We start from the raw sequence: 20,248 nt of genomic DNA, 5'->3' as shown, positions 1-20,248 counted from the left end.
CTCCCCCTCACAGCCCTCTGGGCTCAATAGCATTAAAAAGGGGCAATTTTCTATAATAAAGCTTAATTTCAGGCGCGTATCCAAAGCATGGGGAATTTTTAATCGCAAAATCCATCTTTCGTTTGAATTCTTCATACTCTGAATAGCAGACAGGAATCCTAATAGTATTGGCGCACGTATTGGCCATTGCAAAGGGCTCATCATCTAAGAACGTTATGGTGGTGGGTTCATCAAATCCCAGTGGTGGTGGTCTGCTTGCCCCAGTCACGAACACCAGCACTTCTTCGATGGAAGCTTCCGCGTCGTTAGCTGCAGGAAAGTAATTCATTAGAAGGGATTGTATATTGTTCGTTAATAACAGAATGGGGAAATTGTCAAGGAAACAACTTTTCCGGGGCTGGGTATTCCCCTGTGTAAGTCTTTTAGGTATGTGTCGCCCCAAAGGGTATGGGCTTTTGAACCGTTTTGGTCTGAAGACGGATATAAATTTAGACCATTATGGTCTCAACGTTCAACGGAACGAGAGCGAACTAGTGCTCACTAGTGTAACTGCAAACATATCTCTTTACTTAGGCTAAGTAAGGAGAAAGAATGCATAATTTGTAGTAATAATTTAATTTAGGTGTATTGCAACGTTGCAAGCAATTTACTATATTGTGTGGTAACTTACCTTCACAGTCTTGGAGATAATCTCTCCAGTACACAATTGCCCTCTGCTGGGCTACGTAACGGTTTGACCTTGGTTCGGCATATTCGATGTGGAACAAGGCGTCCACCATAGCCGCCGTTAGGAGTTTGTCGGAGCGACACAGGCACTTTGCGAATTCTTTGGGATTTTCTTTTATTTTTTCGTATACCCCCAATGTGCACAAACCATTTATCAGTTCTTCCAAAAGGTATCGCGAACTATCCAAAAGGACGTGGCGAGAAATTATTTTTACGAAGTGGTCCTTTTCACCGGTGTTTGTTGCTTGTGTCTTGGACCCTAGCGCAAGCAAAATTTCCTGAACATGGACATCCTGTAAAACTGCGTTGAGCTCTTCTATGTCGTTTGCGGTTGCTATCTAAAAAGTGAATAGAACCAAAGCTGTTACTTAATCATAATTTCAAGAGTAATAGTGATCCTTTGCTTCAAAGAGTGCCGATTAAGTGTCACAAGTGGTGCTTTGCGGAGACAGTTCGATATTGTAGTTGTACAGCATTAGTTTACCTTTGACAGGGAGTCCGACAACCGATCGTCATGGATGTCGTTGACGTCTGCCTTAGTGAAGTCGACACCGTGTGCTATGGCGTGGTACAGAGTTGGGCTCAGGAAGCTGCCACCGGGGCCTCCGTGTACAAGTGACCGGCCAAAATTACACCCACAAGGCGATAGTGTCCCTTTTCCCTTGCTAGAAAAATGGGTTAATTAGTTACCTTCACGCAATACATGCATATAAAGTCAAAGTAGTAGAACTACTTGTACGTTGTGATTTACCGTTTGAGTTGGGCACAAGAACGCGTCTATCTGCTGGTCCACCAAAAATCCCTGAATGTTCATTCGCTGCCTTTACCAGCAAACGATGAAATTCCCTGCGAGGTCCACCGATGTCAACGGCACCTTCGCTGTTCCCAAAATCGTCCGCGAAACAGACGGAAATGATTGCGCCTGGACTGAAACGTTTCCTCTGCAAACATCGGCAGGAATCTTTCCAGATGTGACCGCGCCTAACATTGACTATGGTTCTCCCCTCATTATTGACTCGAGCTGTTCTTAACTCCTGCAGTATTTCCTCCAGGTCTCGTCCAGGATTGCTGTCTCTGTGACGTATTGAAAGACCAGCCGTGATAATTATCACATTAATCACGAAAATAATCAACATGAAAAAAATCACCAGGCATACATAATAGTCATTTGTAGTCAAAATATCAAATGTAATATAATCACGGACCTCAGTCTCCATAATAACGACATGGTCCGTATGTTAAGAGAATTACCTTGCGCTGAGCTCCCGTGCAAGCAATACGTCCCGTTGGTACTCCTCTTCCTCGTCACTGAGGTTTGGAAAAGGGTCGTCGTTCACATGTCCTCGCTCGCGCGGATTATGTATTAAGTTAAATCATACTTATTAAGTTAAATCATGATTTCACTGATATCAAATGTGAAAGTTTAATTTAAATCATGAAGTCGTGATTTCAAATCATAGACGCATGATATGAAACCAGGATTTATTATATCAAACCATGAACACATGATTTGAAATCAGAATTTATTATATCAAATCATAGACGCATGATATGAAACCAGGATTTATTATATCGAACCATGAACACATGATTTGAAATCAGGATTTATTATATCAAATCATAAACCCATGATTTAAAATAGTAATTTATTATATCAAATCATAAATACATGATTTCATATCACAAAACTTTATTTAGTAAATAACGAAAACAAATGATAAAATTAAACTAAATAATTTTTTTACAAACGGCGCCCCATAGATATGTGGTAAAAATAGAATGACTTGTCTGTGCTTGTTGTGGCGATTCAGTATCACAGGAAGCTCTAATTATCTTAATTACTGGGGTCAATTTATTTTCCATAGCGTGGACGGGAAGGGGAGGGGAGGGGGTTCGAAACAATAATGAACCAAAGTGTGTTAAAGAACAGTAAATACGTTTCGACAATTTCACGGGCAACAATGTTAAGAGAGCTATGGTTACTTATTAATCTGCGAGACGATCTAATCAGAGTTCATTGATCAATTCGAGGTATAGATTTCACAAGTAATTGATGTGAGTACTTTGTTGTAGCGTTGCACTTTCGTCCTGCGTGGCAGACATGTCTAACACCTTTTGACCAATTGTATGTGTTGTTGTTTCTTCCAATGAAAATGCGTTGTGACCGTGTCTTCCGAGATTATTTTACTAGGGGACGGGACGGTGTTTGCCAGGTGAAAGCTATCGATTGTGATTTTTATCGTGAGGGTGTTTTGTCTGATCTTTCTGCATGTTCCGAAACACATTTACAGCTGCCTTTGAAGCTTAATATTGTTGGTAAGAAGCTTTGTGAAGTGTGGTGTATTGTATTATGTTGTTTGTAGTAATGGAGTGAGTAATTAATGGCTCAAGTTTACGAAGCCATTTCGACATGTTCATCAGCAATCTAAGTATTGTTGGTCGCGTTGCTTTCAAGCGGCACGAACTAAGCTGGCACTAGTTTGTATAGTCCACACCGTTGTGTTTTGCATTTTGCAATTAAGATCTGCCTCCGTCACGGGCATAAAGAAACGCTGTCATGCCGACAGAGCAAATTTTCACTCTGCTTATTACCACCTTGTATCGCCAAATGCCACCAAATATACAGCTTAGTTGGATAAAAAATGCTATAGAGCAAAGCAAAAACAGTAGTTTCGAAATAAAGTGCAGGGTTGCAAGGATTGAAATTGGTTGCAGTTCAAGAAATTTGAGTTTAGTTCAATGTCAAGAAATCAAGTTTACCATTCTCGTGACAGTTTGAACTTTCGAGCCTTTATTTTGTCTGATATTTCTTTGCATCTATCAGTATTGACATTGACTTTCTACAGATTTTAAAGTAAGCTTGAAGTAATCTCCTGGGCTCAATCATGAGAACAAATGTACAATATGTTTCCCTGAATGTTCCCTATCAAGCACCAGTCTCTAAAAATAAATTAAAATAGGTCACCATGCTTGCAAAATAGATATGATGTACCAGTCTACCCTATTTTGCCAGGTCTTATAAATAGTACTATTCATTTATTTTATCACTCCACATTACATTTTGCGGTGGCGGGAAGGTAGAGTTTTTTGATGAACTTTGATAGGCATACATGACATTTTGAGCATAAGGAACAACATAATAAACAACTTGTGCAAAAGAATCTAAAATAATCCAAATGACATACAATCAAAGCGTTCCTCAAGTTGTTGGATTTTAAGGTCTTAATTTGTGTCCACGAGTAATGATTTTGTTTTGGATGCTATTGAATAAGTGCAAAATTCTGCACTTGATGGGTTTGCAATGTAGTGCTAAGGAATCACCAGCAAATGTCAGGGTTGTTTGTCCTTCTTTTCTTCTTTTCCTCTGTTGTTGACTGGCTTCCTTTAAGCTGTTTGTTATGAAGCAATGTTTAGTAGACATCCAGTGTATACAGTCATCATGTGAGGCTGCTTCAAGAAGTGCTTGCCTAGGTTTCCTTTTCTATGCGGCTGGTCCAATTAATACATAAATAGGGATACATGCCAATGCCTTGTCATGTCTTCATTAGGTGGCATTGCCATTATCTCTTTGTGCCAGCTCTTGTGTGAGGAACATTGCCATTCTTGTTATCTTGTGGAGAATTTATTCATGTTTTGGGATACTTGGGTTTTTTGTTCTTTTAATGTGTAAAAACAATTAAAGAAGGGGAAAAGAGTTTGTTTATCTTCTTGTATTTTTATTCTCAATGATGTCTTTTATCACTTGGTAAATATGATGTAGTTCTCACCAGCCAAACTTTGCCACTAGAGATTCAGTCTGTTCTGTTTTGGTTTCATTGTCAGTTGAAATAGACTTTAAAAACCTAGGTCTTGATAAGATAGTCATACTCTTGCAGTTGTTTCTGATTGAATTTTGTTGTCTTTTAAATTTCCCTTTACTGAGGAACAGCTTTTAATCTACAAGGCTGTATGTTATTTTAAAACGGTCAGTCTAACTTAAAATATAATTGCATTTGTGTGATTTTGTGTTTAATAATAATGCTTTGAATTTCTGTTTTTGCAGTAATGCATGATCATCATGGGTTGGATGAGGGAAAACATACACAAACCAAAGAAAATCTTAGTAGAGAAAGGACTAGGGATGGTGAGCATCAGCCCTTACTATTATATGTATCAGTTGCCATGTGTTGATAACTTTTTTAGAGTTGTGTCTTGCCAAAATAATTCATTTTTTTGTTACCTCTACGTAATGGGTCTTAATTGTAATGGCCGCACTTTTTCAAGAATTTTAGGGCTTATGTCCTTATATTATGCTTCAATATCTGGTTAGCTTATGAGTTTTTTCTTGTACACTAAGTACTCCAGCAATACTAAGAAGAACATTGCAAACCAAATGTGTCAGAGAAAGCCAACTTTTAGTTTTGGCTATTATTTTTCAAAACACATCTTCGAACCTGGATAAATTAGCCAGTTTCTAATTTTTAATTCCTTTTCATCCCTGCTACAGTATGAAGGCTTAAAATTTAGCACAGGGAATGTTTAGTAGATGGAATTTCAAAATCTTAAGGAAGAAGTGATTGTACAGTACCACTTTGATGCATAGCTTAATATCCTTGTGTATCCATTAAACTAGTCAACAACCCATAGAACAAAATAATTTTGTTTTTAAAATTGATATAAAATAAAATTCTCAGCTTACCGGTAGTTTGGGAGGTTCTGTGGTATATTATAGGTTAAGGTATAGATGTATGGCAGTCATACAATCAATTTTTGCTGCATGTTACACAGAAGATATTTGCATATCATATGTAGTTACTTAAGCATTTTTCACAGGGCACATATTTTTTCTATTCTTTGTTGTGACTCTTATTTAAAACCCCAAAAGCTGTGAACAAGACAGCTTGTAGGAAGTTGAGCTTTCTGTGTTAGGAAATAACAACCTTGACTTTTGAAGTGCCATTTACAAAGTAACCAACAGCACTTTAATGACAAAACTGGTAAACCATACATGTAAAATTGCCCCTACTGTATTCTACATGATTGTATACTTACAGCCTGCAAAGCACTCACTTTCTTTCCTGCAATGGTTTGGGGCACAACAAACATAAATGAATTAAGAGAGGTTGAGGAGTCGAGGAGGCAGAGCAAAGAAAACTTTTGCATGCCACAAAACTTTTAGAATGAGCTTGACAGCTATTAATGTTGGACACTAACTTTCTTGCTAATGTACCCTTTGGATAACTAGTTCTGTTTTTGTTGGTTCCCCTTGTGTCTTTTTAGTTGCCTACTTAGTAGACTTTTGTTGCCCATTAGCACTCATGAGAAAATTTCAGCTTGCAGAAATGCTCAACTTTATTTTATAAACTTGCCTTCTTCTTTTGGTGTTGCAACAGTGATTCATTAGGTGATTAATCAGTCATAGAGCACATCCCTCACAAGATTTTAAACATCCATGAACTGTGCCCACACATTTTGATGAGACTCCACTTTTCTGACAAATAGACCCAGTGAAGTGCTTTTACTGGTCAAATACGATGAACCAACTGTCATGAATGAAAACATAATTCATGCCCTGAAGCACATCATTAACATTAACATTATTGTTATTGTTTTTTTGTCATCATTGTTATTGTTTTTATTATTGCCATTTTTATTTATTATTATTGTTATTATTAATAATTGTCTTTTTAACTATGTATTAAGGAGCTGTAAAAAGATGGCTCGATCAGCCTGTACCTGTAGTACCCATTTTGTATTTGTAATCATAGAACAACAAAACTCTTTCTCTGCCTCACCAGAGATCAGTCGGGGGGTAGCTTACAATCCTGACAACAGTGCCCCATTTCTTTTTGAGTCACAATAGTAAAACTTGTAGCCAAAATATTGCTGTACCGTGCAATTTGTGTGGAAAGACTTTGACACAAAAGTTATTTCCAAATAGTGTTGCAAAATGCATCTTTGAAAATTCAAGGAGGTTGTCAAGCATTTTATAGTGTTTTGAGTTCTAGGGATTAGTGCTTTTTATGGTTTGCACGATCACTAATTGACTAGCCACTTTGATTTAGCAAGCTTTGGGGCAAGCTTCTTACAAAATTTGGGTTCATGGCTTGTTTCAGAAATGAGAGTCAATTATATAGAAAATTTCAGTGATTGATAGAGTTGAGTTTACATGTCTTTGACCATAATACTTCTGAACTTCTGCTCAAGTGATTTCCCCAAAACTTGGGCATGGTTTTTATTAAGGTTACAGTATACCTTCAGATCGGCAATTTTCTTCAAATTTGGATTTTTGGTTCAAAGTAATGGTCGAAGAGTAACCTCTAATTTCTGAAAACAAAATTGAAAAAAACTCAATATTGGCGGAGAAATGGAGGTTTTACGTTACGGCCGGAAGTAAAAGTTCCCTCTTGATTGACAGCCCTATAACGTGTACGCAATCAACCGAGACTACTTTCGCGGGAATATATGGATACCACGAATTGGCTGGCTACTCAGATCCAAGCATTTTTCCTATTAGATGTAATTCTATTAAGTTATAAGTAAACATGGACCACGGAAAACTCTGTTTACCAGTTCGAAAAAGCGAAGAACGAATGAAAACACATCAATGAGTGAAGAAGCGAAAGTTGGCCTCGCGGATGAAGCTATAGCTATCGTATCAAGCAGGCAAAAAGATCGAGTCAAGAGTAGAGAAAGATTCTGTAAAAGTTTGGGAACTCGACAGCTATAACAGCGACGTGTACATTGACTCTTTTGTTGAGTCCGATACCGATGAATCGCCCAACTCATTGAGATCCATTGGAATATTATCCATGCACATTTGCTCCGCCGCGCTTTCTTTTGTTCAGTTTGTTCTCGTCGCCCAGCCACTCTAGCGTTCGTATCCTTTTTCGTCTTCCCCATTTTGCCAGACCAGCTTCAAGAAGAACCGAGCTACAGAAAAATTATCTCTCCGCCTTGAGCACATTGCGAAACTCAAGGGTTTTTTCGAGATTCACGCGTAAATTTCACCGCGAGTTAATGGTAGTAAATTTTCCAAGCGCTGATTGGCTCAGTGATCTGAGAACCCAGTTGAAGGCGTTTGTGGGCGGAGTTTGTTTGCGAAGCGAGAGATTTTTCTTAGCGCTGTTTTCTCGAATAAATTTTTTCGCTTGAAGCAGACACTTTAAAGAGTTACAACTCAAAGGGGATTTGTTTGATTGCCCTCAAATTTGGACAGTAGCTAGATTAACATATAAAAAACAAAAATGTGTCTCCGAATTGTTTATTTCGAAATATTTTTTCTCCGAGAGCAATTTTTGTACGATCACATCACATTTTTTAAGTCCTATTTTGAAAATGTTCTGTAACTTTTTACTGCAATTGAATGTGGCAAAATGCAGACACGCTTTTTTAGCGCTTTTTGTCCTGAAACCGGGGAAAAAAATAAATTGGCAAAAAACAAAATTCGCTTTGACTTGTAGCTTCCAAAAGGTGATTAGGACGCTCGCATTTAGTGGCCGTGAAAAAATCGGCACTTCATTTTATTTCAAAATTTTTGGCATGGTTTGATAGCCAGCTCTATAAGCTTTAATTTGATATAGGGGTTTAGGTATCTACAGCTTAAACCGAACGCGCTACATCGCTTGGATGTGAGACACCCCTGAAGGTATACGGTAACCTTAAGTCAAAATAAGCTGGTTCCAGAAATAATATTGAGTAAAAGTATGCCTGCCCAGCAAAAGTTTTTTACTGGTATTGTTGTTGTTCAAAAAATGGGGTCCAGTCAAACACCAGTAAGAATAAAAATATTATTCCCAGTAAATGGAATTAAGTAACATTATCACCGAGTGAAAGACAAAATATTTCCCAAAATTTCTTAGCCAACACTTCAAAGCCCCAAACTTTGACATGGGTGAGTGTGCCCAGAATAACGGCAGAGCCATCGTAAGTAATGATGAAATGGAATCAATAGAATAACCATGATAAGAATGGTGTTATACTTTTGATACAATATTAATAACAAACAGTGGGGCTTGACTTTTCAAAATTACAGAAAAACTCAAATTGCATCCAGGGCCACCAGATCACAGTTTTCATGCAATATACATTTAAATAGAAAGGAAGTGTTAGCCAAATTAACTTTAACTAAAAATAACAGACACTTTTTAAATATAAAGTGGTTTGCTATTAAACAGTTAAAAACCAGTTCCTTTATATTGCTATATGTGAAAACATAAAAAATGAAAAGGTTTTGTCAAACACAACTTGATACACCACCACCACCATCCACATATGGTACTCTCCCATGTAGATGTGGAAGGAAAACAACTTGTTTTCACTCTAAGAGGAATTGGAGTTTGCAAGCCCTGACAGCAAGCCCTGACAGTTGTTCAGATTGTTTTCTTTGGAGTTAGTGACAATAAATTGATTAACACCAAATTAATTAAGAGAGCACTCAACAAGTAAATTGATGGCATTTTGTTGGGTTCTTCATTAGGCCATTGTTTTTTTTATCATGACAGAACTCAAAAGTGATATTGTTCATAAAATGCTTGACAGTAGCCTTATGTATGACTAGTTTTATGGACGTTATTTTGAAGATATGCTGTTGATGGACAAACCAAATAAATCTGATATGTTTTACAGTCAACAAATTTGAAGATGACATGGTCCATTTCCTGGACATTTCCCTGAAAAGAACATCCATTGACATTTATAGGAAGCACACAAACACTGGACAGAATAAACGTTGGCCTCGCAAAATTGGTTGGGTTAGAGCCTTGTTGCACCAGGCTTCTTGTATATGTGAAATAAAACGTTCCTGTTAGGGAATGGCTTTCCTAAATCTGTGGTTTCTAATCTTGTGAGGTGTTTCAGACACAGTAGCTCGGAACCTAGAACATCTTATCCCAATAACAACAAGACTATGAGTTTTAAGGATTTTAAATTCTAATGTGGGGTTTGGGACTGACACTACTGGGTAAGTTTTGCTAGCCTAATGATATAATTTTTAAAGCAGATGGGAGCTCCTCTGGGGGCCTGTCCAGGAATCCCCATCAAAGTCCCAGACCAAAAATGACATGTTCTTCATTACTTCATCTCATACAGGAAGTAAGTGATGTCTGAACAGTTTTCATTGAAGTGCCTTGAAACCAGAACCAGAGTATTACATGTAACAATATTACAAACAACACAACAAAGAAAGTACAGGATGCAAGACAGAGGACAGTGATCCAAACCCAAATGCAAGTTAATTTTGAAACCAAATTAAAAATTGCTATATAGAATGAGACGGGTAACTGCAATCACAACTGGTGGTTTGCTATTTCCATGAAAAATTAGCAGACATTAAGTTGAAGGAAGTGAGTTTATAGAGAAGTCCATTTCCATCATGTTAATCAAAAACTGGTTTTCTTATTTAGGTATAGAAATGCAGTATGCATAATTATTTATAATTTTAATTACAGCAATATTACTGTTGTACTCTGGAGGCGCAGTGGCCTCATGGTTAGTGCGCTCGTCTCCGGATCTAGCGGTCTGGGTTCAAGCCCTGGCCAGGGACACTGTGTTGTGTTCTTGGGCAAGGCACTTTACTCTCACAGTGCCTCTCTCCACCCAGGTGTATAAATGGGTACCGGCGAATTTAGTGCTGGGGTAACCCTGTGATGAACTAGCGTCCCATCCAGGGGGGAGAAGAAATACTCCTAGTCGCTTCATGCTATGGAAACCGGGATAAGCTCCGGCCTGGTGGGCCACTTGGCTCGTATGCAGACTTTACCACCCTTACCCCTCTTGTACTTTAGATTATAATTCCAAAGCTCTTTTTAAAATCTGATTTCAGTTTCATTAGGTAGTTTGGTGCTTTGGGCCCAAAACAGCAGCCTGAAAACGGTCCCGGTAAGTTGACAAGCCCTTGTGTAGCCAGGAAGTTTCAAGAAATGGGTCCCCTCACAGAAAGTGTCAGTTTTCCACAATATTGTGGTGTCCATTGATAAAGTAAATCCCTTTCCATATTTTTAATAGCCTGGCCAAACCATACCTAGAGGCATTAGATGATATGATCGATGAGGAGGAAGGGGAGTTAGAAGAAGAAGAAGGATAAGAGGATCAAGAAGAACAAGAGGAAGGGCGAGAAGAACAAGACAGTGATGATGAAGACCTCTACAGAAAGTTAATAGAGGATGAGAATAATCAGTATTTATTTTGTAGATTTTTTAAATTTTTATCAGTATTTCTTTCACAGATGTATTAATAAGTAATAATTAAGTAAATAGAGGATGAGTCTGAAACTGTTTTGATTATTCTACATTTACAACAGCTTATTCAAATTAGCCCAAGCTCAAAGGCTGAAGAAAATATGTCATTACTTTTTTTTACTAAATGAACCACAAATCACTGGGTTGTCTGTGAATAGTTTTGTTGGATCTAGATTTAAGGGACAAAAGAGTGACAGAACTTTTCATCTTTGTTTTAAGAACCCAGTCACAGTTGTGCATGACTAACTGTGGCCACCCTCCTTGGTTTAAATAAGCTAATCAAAATGCATGAACTAGGTATGGTGAAAATATCAAGCATCATGTAACCTGTTGATCAGTCGACAACTCCACCTCTTACGTTTCTTTTCATAATTTTGGATTTGCCAGGTTTGAATGGAAGCCATAAGAAAGTTGTTGAAAACATGTCAAAAAAATGATGAAAAAAGTTATTTTGGTGGCCTGTTTTAGAAGTGCACCACTGTAAATGCAATGATAAGTATTATGTTAGTATGTCCAAAAGGCATTTACCTGTCAAAATAGAATTTCTCAAACTAATTCTAACTTTGGTTATTTCGCCTTTGTAACAATAAAAATCTCAAGATTATAGTGGTTTTACAACACGGGCTAAAAACAGGCCCTAAAATATATTTTTCGAAAATGTTTGGATAAAGCAACGGTTTGTATCATCCGTGAGCATTGTAGATAATTCAAGCCAATTAATTCAAGGTCACAAGTCAGATTGTTTTGGTTCGCCTGTGTGTAGAAAGATCTATGAGATTCCAGTTGATAGTGATAATTGTAATCATACCTGCTCATGAAAACACCAGTTGTATAAATTCCAGTCTAGCCATAAATAAAAAAAAAAGATTTGTAATCTTCTTTGTCATAACTGAATTATATTATTGAACTAGTATGAGGTCCGTGTTGGTAAAACACTGGTCGAGTTCTTCACCTTGCAATGTTATGGCGAGATCCATAGACTTGTGAAAAAAAAAAGAAATACCCATATCAGTATCCGACGTAAGTTTCATTCCATGTTCAATGCTAAATTCCTGAGGGGTGTGCCTACAAACGAGGACTAACAATGGAGCTATAAATCAATGAACATAATAAATCCCTCTAAGAATCCCCAACCGAAACAAGTGATACGTTGTTGAAGTATCACTGAATTCCTAATTTTCAACCTTCTGCTTTCATTTCATCGTTTCTCCCGGTTAATAACAGGCACCCGTTGTAGCTAATTTCAGCCGATCCCAGAAATGCAAATCTCATTAGCAGTCAGTGCTCTATCTGATAACCATAACGAGTACTTTTAAGGGTATCATGTCTTACATCGGAGATTCGGTGATATTTCTTTCTAAAAACAAAAATTGAAATAGTGTTCAACATAACCTGCCTTAGCACGTTTGCGAAAATCTATTGGTTCCTTTCAGTCATTTCTTTAAGAGCACTCGGCTAACCTCCAGGTACGATTTCCGTACAGGCCATACATTAATTATGTCTGCAACCATCTCAAACTATCACACTATACTCAAACAGCAATCGTGAAAAGAACGAGTCAGTCAAAAAATTGCATGCATAATTAATGTAAGGGGTGGTGCGAAAATCTTGCCAACCTCCCTGTCAAAATAAGAGAGCCCCTCTGCCAGTTTTGTCCGCATAGTATAACTTCAACTGACGGAATCGCTATGATAACGATGACGACCACAAAGCGCTTTCTGGTGTATTGAATAGGCCACAAAGCGCTTTGTGTTGTTTTGAATTGGCCACAAAGCGCTTTGTGATGTTTTGAATAGGCCACAAAACGCTTTGTGGTGTGAAAAATTGGAAAAACCAAATTCTTTCAGAAAATAGCTGTGAGATATTTGCGAGTCGACGAGCCGTCCAGTTTTCAATGTTAAATCCCAAAATAAAACACCACATAGCGCTCTGGGGTGTTTTGAATAGGCCACAAAGCGCTCTGGGGTGTTTTGAATAGGCCACGAAGTGCTCTGTGGTTTTTCGACTACTACTGCTGTTTTGTAAAGCAAAGCGAACTAGGAACAGTTAGAAGGCACTCCGGCCATAAAATCTACTCGACAAGTAACTTTCTGTAATAAATGTTCGATGCTACAGGAGACGGCTTACCCAAAAAGGTTCAGTCAGCCTCAACAAACTCATACTGAGAAGAGGGCTTTCGCGAACCGGTTTTCGCGAACCGGCTTTCGCGAACCGGCTTTCGTATGAGTGACACTGGAAATAGAGAAATATTGCGCAGATTGAGTGGTAGTTTTACAGCACCGAAACCTAAATTGGTTACACTGCTTCTCAGGGATTTCGTTTTGCCTCTGTAATATCATTGAACGATCTGAACGATTTGAGGATAATCGAAGCGCGGAGTTTAATATTGGCTGGCCGGGAACACGCAGTTCGCAAACCGGAGAGCTGAACCACTGTTTAAATCTTCGATCGAACTTTCATGTTGAATTTGAAACTGAAAATACACTAAGCGGTCAATTTCCGATAGGAATCTTGTGAGGTAAATGCAATTCTTGCAAATAGTCGCTGCATATTTGCGTTTAGAGTCACTCTGGTTCAGAGTAAAGACATACAAAGTCAATTACTGCTTCCGTACGCTACCCCTCGAAAAATCAATTTTGCTCGAAGGCCGAACTGCAACGGAGTTTAGTTACCAGTCTTATGCTGCGTGTTGTTAGATAGAACGCATGATATGATTGGCTCTGTATATCACATTACGTCAGAGGACATGTCTGCCACATAGGACATAACTGCAACGGTACACTTTGTAACCCGTGAGCTGCCTTTTGTTGCGCGACACTCGTCTGACAGTACAGTAATTCAATTGAACATGCAATCTCTTATATCCTGGGGTATCAAATCGTCCTCTCTTGTCGAACCATATTCGTTCGATTAAATTCGAGTAAATCCAACAATCAATCGAAGATGAAAAAAAGAACAACAACAACAAACAACTCAGTTTTCTATTTGATAGTAATCACTCTGTCCAATCAAAAAAGACGCAGACAATCCAGTGAACCAATCAAAACTGTAAGCAAATACATGTAGTCAACGCGGAGCGCAGGAAAACGTGTGCGAGCAGGTCGCGATCGGTTTCTTCTGAATGGATGACGTGAATTTTTCATTCCCTATTATTACTCTCTCTACTCTCGAGTCATGGCACACTGCCATGACTAATGAAGCGGACAATAATTCTAGATCACAACCAGGGCAGTATGTCAATCTCATCTTCCATACATTTGTCTGTAAATTTGGCTGGGTAGACGCCGTTCGCGGGAAACAAAATTACAGACAAATGTATCATGGAAAATGAGACAAATTAACTGAGCGTCTTCTAGCCAAGCTACATCCTTCAAATTTGGTAAATGCAATTTTCTACCTGGTATGTTAACGTTGCGATTCATAAATTGGGTGAAATTCAATTTTGGAAACAGTTAATTGCCATCGGATTCCCATACAAACACTAATTTTTTTACCACTTTGCCTTCCCGTCGAGATAGTGTCGAAAACCGTGATAAGGTATATTCCATTGACTGCTGGACGTATATAAAAGGTTTTTATTACATATACAGACGTTGAATTTAGCAAATTAATATTAGCTCTGTATAGTTCAGGAATTTAAAGACAGCTTTTATTCAGAGGTTTTACTTGGTCTTGAGTCGTAGAACGAAAATTACTCATATATAGTTGCTAATAAAACCAAGACGATAACCGACCAGTCAGACCAAACCAATATTTCTACTGGCCGAACGTACTGTGCACAAACTAGGGAGTTTAATTCAGGTCTTTACGATGCGAAAAAGCATCATGTTGAAGTCATGATCTCGGGTAAGTCTCATATTGAACGACGTGGACCATACCATCGCTTGCCTCCAACAGAATAGTGGGTACCAAGTTGGACTCCTTATGTTCATTTGCTGTTTTTGTCTTTTATTTTGGATATCAAAGGTCGACACCTGTCATATCTCATCTCCCGCATCACTGCTCAGTTCTGGAGGCGCTTTGATCTCTTTTATTCGTTGCGTAAGCACTCTCGTTTCCCGAGGCCGCGCTCCTTTTCGTCATCACCAAGAATCGCGACCTCTGAGAAGGTCCAATTTTCTGAGCATGCGCAGAGGAATCGTTTCGTATTCTCAGCCAATCAGATTTATCAGACTTGACTCTGAGCATGCGCAGAGTGACGGGAAGTCCGTGAATCGCGGACTTCCGGTGTTGGACCCTCCCAGAGGTCGCGATCCTTGGTGCTGACCAAACGAAGCGCGGCTTCTGGGGACAAGGATGTTTGGCAAGGTTCTCATTTTCGAGTTTTCAAATCCAACCTCTTTTCCTCCCTTCCTCTCCTATCCACAAACGGTGATGTTTCACCCATAATGCATTCTCAACACAAGGTTTAGGTTCGTAGAAGTAATTCTTGTGTAGCTTCGTGTAGTCAAACGTGTCATATTCACAATGCTCCGTGTAGTTAGCAACAGCAGGCACCGATTTAGAGCCATCTCCGCTGACCTCTCCCAGCTGGAGCATGCGCTTGGCGAATGCACGATGAATGCCCATGTATGCATCACAAACGTTCCTCGCCTGCCAATCAAACGAGTCAGGTACCACATGATTCAACCTTTCATCATGAAAATACAACCGACTCGAAATATTGTTGAGCCAGATGGCGATCTGCTGGTCAGCGTGTGGATGGCACAGCATCATGCGCGCGTCTTGGTTCAGAAATTTGCCGACGACATCACGTGAGAAAAGCATCCATGATTCGTCAATCCAGGAAGTGTTTGCTTCACAGTGGAAATTTCCCCAAATGAGATTCTCTTTTGGGCGCAGAGGCAGCTCGTTCAACAGTTTTTTAATGCACACGAAATAGTCGTCATCCACTCGAAGAAAGTGTTGGAAATCATAGTTTGCTGAAGCCCATTTCGCGTGGTACAAGAAGCGGAGTCCAAATTCCACGCCGCCTAGAAGTGGCTGGAATTCTAAGTCTCCGTACAGGGATTTTTCTTGCAAAAGAGTCTTCTGTACTTTCCTGTTGACGACTAGTCCGTCTGTATAGAAGTGACAAGCAACCTGCATGGATTAAACCACACAAGATTCATAAGTACTTTACTATTTTATGCTGTCCACACAGTTTAGGGTAAAACTGCCCATAATCCTCTGTTGTGTACACTCGCCTACTGTCCCATGAAGAATTAACGAGAATTTTTTTCAAAGCTGATAAGTTAAACATGCTTCACTAACCTCTTTAATAGCATTGCAATGCTTCCACCAAGTCTGACGAATAGCGTCTCTTCTCTCCCACCTGACAGGCGCGCTAGATACAATTATCACAAGAGGAACACGTGCCTTGTTCTCACCTAAGTCCCGGATGTGACTTATAGGTAGCCCTACAGTGACGTCAGGTATTGGCCAGACCATTTCACCTTGGATTTCTCTGACGTTGATACGAAAAGGGAGCATGTCCGGTTGGTCCGGTGTGACAGGTTCTATGGGATGCTTCAAGTTTAGAAGCAGCATTAGCACTCCTGTCAGGAGGACGATAAGCTGGAGAAGTTTGAATCGTCGAGGCATGGCTGGGTTGTGTGTGACATCCAGAGGTCTTCTGGTCTTCTCTACCTTGTCCGTGATATAGTACGTCTAACACTAAACAAAAAAGCTAAATCAATAACACATTTGTTATTCCTTTCAGCATAGTTAAATTAAGAAAAAGGCAAGTTGTTCTTCAGCGTCAGTAACTCATGCACACTTGCTCGTTGCCAAGGAAACAGTTTTAAGATCCTCTGTAAGAGACCCTTTTAGCGTGGGCAGTTTGTCTTCCCACTCCCAGTACAGACCAGGGATATTCTTTAGAGAATTGGTCTTTTATCCATATAAAAATTATTCATTCATGTACACGCGACTATTTAAAAATCTAAGAAGCAAGAATTCTCAAGAGTATCATCACATGGTCTGAAATGAGGCAACAAAACGCCCTGGAGGCTAAAAAGGTTTATGGACATATGCAACTTTGGTTGACTAGGTATGGCACAACAATACCCACAGCCGAGAGGTACGGTGGCTAGTGGTGGATATTTACCAGTAGCGACCAACACTGAGGGGAATAATTATATTAGAAACAATATAATTGACTCAGAAGACTGCAAAACTCTTTTGCAATTAGATTCGTGCGCAAAATGTGGAACAGCACAAGAACAGTCACATAAATCACCAAGTGATCAACAACAGAAATCGTAGTTTAGTGAAATTACGAAACAGTTAAGTGCACAGTGGAAAGAAGGTTCATTCACTTCAGTCTTCACATCTTTTGCTGGAAGTTGCTCCCCGGGGAATTCACACTAATTGCGAACTGTGGTCAGTGCCTTTTTGTTCTACATTTTTCAAAATTTTGAAGGCACTTGTTTTAAAGTTGCTCCGTCAACTTTTCTTCAAAGGGAGTTTTAAAGTCTTCTTGATTTGAAACCATGCTGTAAGAAATTTTGTAATTTTCATTGTTTTGATTTCGCTATTAAACCTCTAAACAATAACAATTAAACACTTAAGCTGCTTTCTTCTGTTACGGTAGGAAACCAAGAAATAATTTGTTTACAATATTTGCCTCATTAGCGGAAGCGATACAGTTTCTGACAGAGCAACAAGAACATTTCCTCTGAATATTGAAAGGGCACAGCACGATTAGCTGTCCCAAGGAATTTGAGCCCAATGTATTAAATACTGTTGTGTGACGCGGGTTTAAAAACTGAAAATTTACAAAGAATGTATGAGCTGATTAGTGCCCTTGCCACCCAGACATTCTGCTGTTTTTGAAAGCCAGTTTCTTCTCGAATATTACACCCAAAGAGCCAAACATTTCACCAATTATTTATTTTTACCAGCTCTTTAAATGTTTGTAGTCATATTTGTGTCTGGCATGAAGCCTTTTCTGCGCAGATTTTTATGTAATAATGAGGAAAAATGTAAACAATGACGTCACCAACGATTCTTCAATAGCAAATACTATCCCGAGTTCGAGTAGCCAATCAGAATGCATGAGAAACAGACTAAAAACTGATATCTGAGAACATGATCAAATTATAAACAAGAGCTACGGTATAACAAGATTGGCCGATTTCCAACATAAAATCTTCACATTTTAGAAACTGGCCAACATTAAGTTTTGTTCCGATGGCAGAGCAAGCCCTCAAAGTGCCCAATTTCCTTAATCTTCGCCAGCAGAAATTTAAGTTAATTTATAGTTTGCGGTTTTCCTTCGATCTGCAGTCTCTTTCAATCAGAAGCTATTTCAAAACGAAATAGTGTTTGGATTTCCCAGTGGTTATGGTGTTACACATTTTTAATCCCGAAACTACTTATTTTTACAGTGTAGCACGTAATCAAAACATCGGGTAATCTTCAATCCAAAGCTAGCCTGAGTATCAGACTTTTTCCCCTCCACTTCTCTCCTTCCCTCCCCTGAGGAAAGCCTTAAACTCAGGCAAATCTAAATCCGAAAATCAAGTTGATAATCATTTAAGTGTTTCAAAATATGATTGCTCTCAACCAAGCTAAGATTATCTCGAAGATTTCGGTAACAAAGCGCACGTTTTTTTGTTTCAGTTTTTAACAGACAAAACGAGCTGATGATGTTCCCTTCCTTTAAAATGTTCTCGTCTTGTTTAATTTTCTACAAGGCATATTTTTGTTTTATCTAATCTCATCTGTTTTGTTTTGGTTTGTGCCCTGTCTGCCTTATTCGTCACATCGCGTTTGAAGCGGCGCCTGCCAATCCTTTTAGCTTTGACCTACCTGTTAATCTTTAGATCATAACGTCTAACTGCTCCACTACTATTGACCTGAACATCACCAGTCTTCTCTTAAAATAGACTGGTTAAAATGAAAGTTTTCCTGACCTGTCTCTCTTGAAACAATAAAATGCGATAAATGCAATTTGTTTTGGTACCTGTTATGTGGGCTTTCAAGTTATAAAGCCAATACAGCGACCTGTTGCTAGCCGGTGCCAGTCGGTGATGCATGTCAACTCGCGTTGTTCTTAGGGGGAAGACACAGGGACAGTTGTGCAAATGTTTGTCTCATCCATCCTACTCTCTTTCCCTCCCCTCTCCCCCCCCCCCCCTTTTCGTCCTTTCTTCTCTTTAACAAGGAACATTAGTTCTCCAAATCCCAGAGTTGAAACGCCGTCTGGAAATGAAATCACAAATGCATTCGTAGCCCTCGGGCTGTCATCGTTGTCTTCTTCTGATTACCATGACGATTCGACTTAACGCCCTCCTTTGAATAAGCGCCCTCTGCTATGATATTGAAAAGCATTGACATAGTATGGAAGATTAAACAAGTGATCTATGTGGTCTGCTTTCTCATGTGAACGTATCACTGAGCATATTGTTTTGGAATATGAAGCAACTGCCGTGACGAATACGCGAGCCCCAAATAAATCTTAAAGTCCTTGAATTAAGTATCTGTTGTTCACTAAAGTACGATATTGTTCTAGACAAGAACAATCGGACAAAGTGGCGCTAAGTTCCACTTCCCAGGATCCGACGCGCCTTACAACTTTTATGCTCCATAGCTGCGTGATTTGTACTTATAGAGGGAAATGGGAACGAGTCTCCTTTGAACTAGAGTTTTAAATTCCGGTTCTCAAGACTTGATCAGCAAAAGTTAAAAAGAATAAGTCAAAAAAAAAAAAAGGTCAAAAAAGTAAAAGGTAAAAAAAAGTCAAAGACAATTACATGGTAATCCTGTGTTCAATGAGCATCCACGACTTTGTTTTATTACTTTATTAAACCTAATAACAAAGCAGGGTTGGAACTGTTGCGAGCGTGGCCATGTTCTTCGGTGGATTAAAACATCAGAGACATCCATCAACTGGAACTCAAGTTTCATTCTTACACGACGAAAACTTCTACATCACAACATGGACTCTTGTAAAAACTCAATATGGTGCAATGCATAGCCTCAACTTGGTGTTGAGCTTACAACTACACAGGGAGCCCTCACATCCGTTTAGAATATGGATAAAAGATCAACCTTTGTCGCGCGAGTTTTGTGTTTTGTGGCAGTCATTTTGAATTTTTAATACGCGGTCTACTAGTGCGAGGTCTAGATCCGTAATTTAAGAAGTCTGGGACGGGCGGGAAAATTCGTAAATTCTTGTAGGAGCCGATCGCCTGGCTGATTTCAAGCGGAAAAGGACTAGGTACGAGTCTGTAAATTATGGGATTAGCAACTATTGATCCACATAGTCAGAAAGAGCACACCGAGATTCACAAAATCCTTAAGTTTAGTGTTAGTCAGGC

The 20,248-nt window shown here is 39.1% G+C and overlaps 2 protein-coding genes, 1 long non-coding RNA gene and 1 pseudogene across 5 annotated transcripts in view; 2 read left to right on the top strand and 2 right to left on the bottom strand.

Annotated features, from left to right (window-relative positions):
* The window catches only part of LOC145466423 (rotatin-like), a 193,396-nt gene extending 173,148 nt beyond the window's left edge, over window positions 1–20,248 (top strand). The window contains exon 35 of the transcript XR_014041887.1: window positions 20,237–20,248. The gene's annotated coding sequence lies outside the window, so the exon portion shown is untranslated. The remainder of the gene's footprint in view (window positions 1–20,236) is intronic.
* Window positions 8–1,943, bottom strand: LOC145465081 (G2/M phase-specific E3 ubiquitin-protein ligase-like; annotated as a pseudogene). The gene is made up of 4 exons (XR_014041509.1): window positions 1,478–1,943; window positions 1,211–1,406; window positions 671–1,064; window positions 8–309 (listed from the first exon to the last, which is right to left on the bottom strand). The product of XR_014041509.1 is annotated as a G2/M phase-specific E3 ubiquitin-protein ligase-like (transcript).
* On the top strand, window positions 2,589–12,643 carry LOC145466534 (uncharacterized). 2 transcript variants are annotated; one of them, XR_014041917.1, is made up of 3 exons: window positions 2,589–3,042; window positions 4,769–4,849; window positions 10,711–12,643. It is a non-coding gene; the product is annotated as an uncharacterized LOC145466534 (long non-coding RNA). The 2 variants fall into 2 exon arrangements; XR_014041918.1 differs by having other exon boundaries at window positions 2,590–3,042; window positions 9,796–12,643.
* Window positions 12,841–19,059, bottom strand: LOC145466465 (beta-1,3-galactosyltransferase 6-like). The gene is made up of 3 exons (XM_081450186.1): window positions 18,738–19,059; window positions 16,197–16,598; window positions 12,841–16,025 (listed from the first exon to the last, which is right to left on the bottom strand). Exons 2-3 carry the CDS (start codon window positions 16,524–16,526, stop codon window positions 15,270–15,272), a joined length of 1,086 nt encoding a protein of 361 aa, XP_081306312.1. The 5' UTR covers window positions 16,527–16,598; window positions 18,738–19,059; the 3' UTR covers window positions 12,841–15,269.

This window comes from Orbicella franksi, chromosome 13 (assembly GCF_964199315.1).
Source record: "Orbicella franksi chromosome 13, jaOrbFran1.1, whole genome shotgun sequence".
Lineage (NCBI taxonomy): Eukaryota > Metazoa > Cnidaria > Anthozoa > Scleractinia > Merulinidae > Orbicella > Orbicella franksi.
Note: the sequence above shows the minus strand (reverse complement) of the source record. Positions and strands in the feature narration are given on the sequence as shown.

Bases quoted from the DNA above. Each gene is read 5' to 3' on its own strand.
- LOC145466465 (XM_081450186.1), bottom strand. From the start codon at position 16,526: ATGCCTCGACGATTCAAACTTCTCCAGCTTATCGTCCTCCTGACAGGA. The intron at 16,026-16,196 runs GTTAGTGAAGCA...TAATCCATGCAG, and splicing joins ATTGCAATGCTATTAAAGAG to GTTGCTTGTCACTTCTATAC.